Raw genomic sequence first — 3728 nt, forward strand, 5'->3', positions numbered from 1 at the left:
TCTTTAGAAACCTAAGTTTAATCCATGTGTAAATAAGTACAGAGGTGCGACAGCGGTGCCAAATACAAAAGGAAAGCTCTTCCAGCTGTTGGGAGAAAAAAAGAGAAGATGTCTTCATTTATGTTGGCAGCTTGATATCACAAATACCATGTAGTTTAAAGAAAAAAAATCCTACACACTAGAGCTGCAAAGATTAGTCAATTTATCGACTATCAAATTAATCAGCAACTATTTTGATAATAGATTTATCGGTTTTAGAAAGAAATAAAAAAGAATCTCTGCTTCTTAAATGTGAATGTTTTCTATTTTTTCACTCCTATATGACGGTAAACAGAATACTTTTGATTCGTGGACAAAACAAGACATTTGAGGACGTCATCTTGGGCTTTGGAAAACACTGATCGACATTTTTCACAATTTTCTGACATTGTATAGACCAAACAACTAATCGATTAATTGACAAAATACTTGTAATCGACAGAATAATGGACAGTGAAAATAATCGTTAGTTGCAGCCCTAATACACACCTCACCACCTTTTACATAGAAAAATGGATCATCTGTCACTTATTGTTTGTCTACTTATCATGGATGTAGAAATGAACTGTAAGTTGAGAAGTAAATGTAAAGTGATATCTATTTCTGACCTATAGCTTTTAATAATGCACATACAGTATGTCTACAAAATTCAGTAGTTACAGTAATGCCAATTAACTCTTCAGACATAAATACATTGCTTTGATTTATCACACCCATAATCTTTTGTGCTCTATCAATGTGTTTACAGTTGCAGTTGAAGTGCACTCAAATTGAACTGTATGCCAAATATTAAGGTAGTGAAAAGCTTTTTTTTTTTCATTTTTCCATTCTATCTTTTCAGCCATACAATAACTTTGTCTAAATAAATTAATGTATAAAAAAATTTAAAAAAAAATATGAATTAGGAATATATGACCAAAGAATAAGTAAAAAAAAAAAGAACCAAGAATCTGACAGAGCATCCAGTGTCACCTTTTGGCAATGGACAGGTTGTGTGGTGTCTTTGCCCTCTGTTAGACCATGTCCCCATATCATCACAGTGAAATTAGTATTATCATTACCAATTGGAAGGATAGTCAAAATATTGTTTTGTATTTCTTGGAAATACAGTGCAAACATTAGCAGATCTCATAAACAACTTTATGTGCCTTTTGCTCTCATCTTTCCTCCCTCTGTCCTCCCACCGTCCCACCCCTCCGTCTGTCTCTAGCTGCCTCCACAGTTCCAGTCCAGTGTCTGGACGACGTGGAAAAGAACAACCACCGCGCAGTTCCTCGGGCGTCAGTGCCTCGCCCCCCTAGTGCCCCCCCCCTCCCCTCGTGCTCCGGCCGCCCCTGCCCTCCTGCCGGCGGCCCGTCAGGCGCCGTGCTGCCGGACAGCCTGTCGGAGGACTGCTGGTACAACGGGCCCTGGCCCTCCCAGAGCTGTTCAGGAGAGGCTCTGGTTGGCAGCGACACGTGCTCGGTCGTCCTGCCCCCGCCTCCCCTGAACCAAGCCTCCCTGGATGACAGCTCGCGCTCCTTCCCCAGCCCCCCCAAACCCAGTGATGCCATGTTCTGGGAGGGACACTCCGCTGCATCCAACTCCTCATCCTCAATCGGAAATTGCAGTCCCAGGAGCCCCCCCAGTGCCGAGTGGGCCAAGCCCTATTGAGGGGAAACTTCGATGGGAGAATAGATGATTAAATAGTGTGTAACTGGATGGAAAATAAACGAATGGATGAATGAATGGACTCTCCAACCCTGCCACATAGCTACCACCTAACCTGCCTTAAGTTGATAAGACCACTCCTCTGGGATGGACTGCACTGGACCTGCTCGTTGCGGGAGCTAATAGAGGCCAGAGGAGGCCTTTTTTTGGAGGTAAAGACTTATCTCTGCACACCGCATCGGTGAACATAACGGACTTTGCAGAGGAACATTTGATGAGCAGAATAAATAGTTTGTCGGTGTGTACGCGTCCTTGTACGCACATGCATAGGTGTGTGCAAGCATGCGTACAAGCAGTTTTATTTCTGTGTGCATATACACACATCAGAGTGTGCCTGTGTGTGCAGATCAGTGTGTGGGCATCTTTTGCCAGCCTGTATCTGTATATCGTCATAATAAACCTAATAGGGCTCAAAGGGCCTCTTTCTCCATTCCCTGTGGCCAGTGATCACTGGGGCCACAGCATCGTACTAGGATTTGTAAAACTGTACTCTCTCCAATGCAAGTCTTTTTACATTTGATCGCTGTAAAGTATACAAGGTATGTAGTCCCATGTATGTCTCATGATCATGTAAAGGAGATGAGTAGTATGAGGTCTTGATGTGATTGTTTTTGTACTGTGACGAAGGCCATAGAGTAACTGTAGGATAATCATATTCTTTGTTCTAAATTATAACAGCTACCAAATGGCATCTTTTTTTTTTCTCTCTCTCAGAATTGTTATTTTTGTTAAGTCCTTATGGATCAATATCAAAGTAGGCTGTCAATCTACCAATGCTTACCAAATCATTTTTGAGAATGCACTTACAGTATTTGGATTTTTAAGGATATTGCGTAGTGAGTAGCAAATTATTTTTAATTTAAAAACGTTCTTGCTTTCTGAAATAAACCACTGCACCCTCACTGGCACTAGAAAAAGTGTTGACTTCAAAACTCAAGCCTCAACCTTAAACCTGCTGGCTATCACATTCTCTCAGAACTAGCGTCAGACAGTACCTTGTGTCGTTTTCTTTTCTTGGTTGTAAAGGGACGTGTAAGATGTAAGGCTGTGCATTGTTGGATGTTTTTAAATGTGAAGCACTTGTGGAAAAGGCTTCACACACTGATTAAGTTGGAAACCTGCGGTGATTTTGAATTCTAGAAAATGTATCTGAACTCTGTACTGTGCTGATGTTAATCTATGGTACATTTGTTTTGCAGTATGAGGCAGGTTGTTGTGTGAGGGGGAGTAGTTTCTCTTTGAATTCTCTTTTTAAGTCACATGATTATAAACAACCGAATGATGTACAAAATAAAACACAATTATGCGTAGAATACAAAGATTCCCAGAGGGAAGAATGTGCATATCTGTATAAATGTATATGGTGGGCTTCAGTACTCTGCCAAACGCGGTTTTGCACTCCAAACCATAGGCTTTGTTGTTTTCTCCCCCCACCCCTTCTGATGTTTATAAGAGCTTTCTGCGATGGTGGCAAGACTACAAGTCTATTAACTTGAAGAAATGTGAGCTGTGACTTGACAATTAGGTGCACAAAGCACAAAGGCCCTTGGTTGTTGAAAATACTTTTGTTTTTTCCATTTTCTTCAGTCTGTTTCAAAACTGTGGTCTTATTGTTAATTTTTAAGAAATGTTATTTTACAGCAGTAGTTTCATACTTCTGTAAACTATTTGCAAACCAAAATGCAATGTACAGTAGATATGGATTATATTTTAGATTTACTGCACTTCAGACTGTTTGTAAATATGATCAATTAAACGAAGGATAAGGAAGTGACTGTGTTGCTGTGTTTCTACTCAGTTTAGCAATACGGTTCTGTTGTTCAAATTGGACGCTTTGGCACATCAAGCAACTTTACAGTTGAAACCAGCAATAACCTTTTTTTTGGCTTCCTGTTCTTGTAGACTCCTAGTATTTTTTTTTTTTTTTTTTTTTTACACTTAGTCTCTAAAACAGAAAAAATCCATCACAAGGCATCCAT

At 40.2% G+C, this 3728-nt stretch overlaps 1 protein-coding gene across 1 annotated transcript in view; it reads left to right on the top strand.

The window, feature by feature from the left end:
- azi2 (5-azacytidine induced 2) overlaps window positions 1-3519 on the top strand; it is a 17673-nt gene extending 14154 nt beyond the window's left edge. Inside the window, exon 8 of the mRNA XM_028580382.1 lies at window positions 1250-3519. Within this exon, the coding sequence (XP_028436183.1) occupies window positions 1250-1692 (443 nt within the window). The 3' untranslated portion in view covers window positions 1693-3519. The remainder of the gene's footprint in view (window positions 1-1249) is intronic.
- Window positions 3520-3728: the final 209 nt, after the last annotated feature.

Source organism: Perca flavescens, chromosome 6, assembly GCF_004354835.1.
Source record: "Perca flavescens isolate YP-PL-M2 chromosome 6, PFLA_1.0, whole genome shotgun sequence".
NCBI lineage: Eukaryota > Metazoa > Chordata > Actinopteri > Perciformes > Percidae > Perca > Perca flavescens.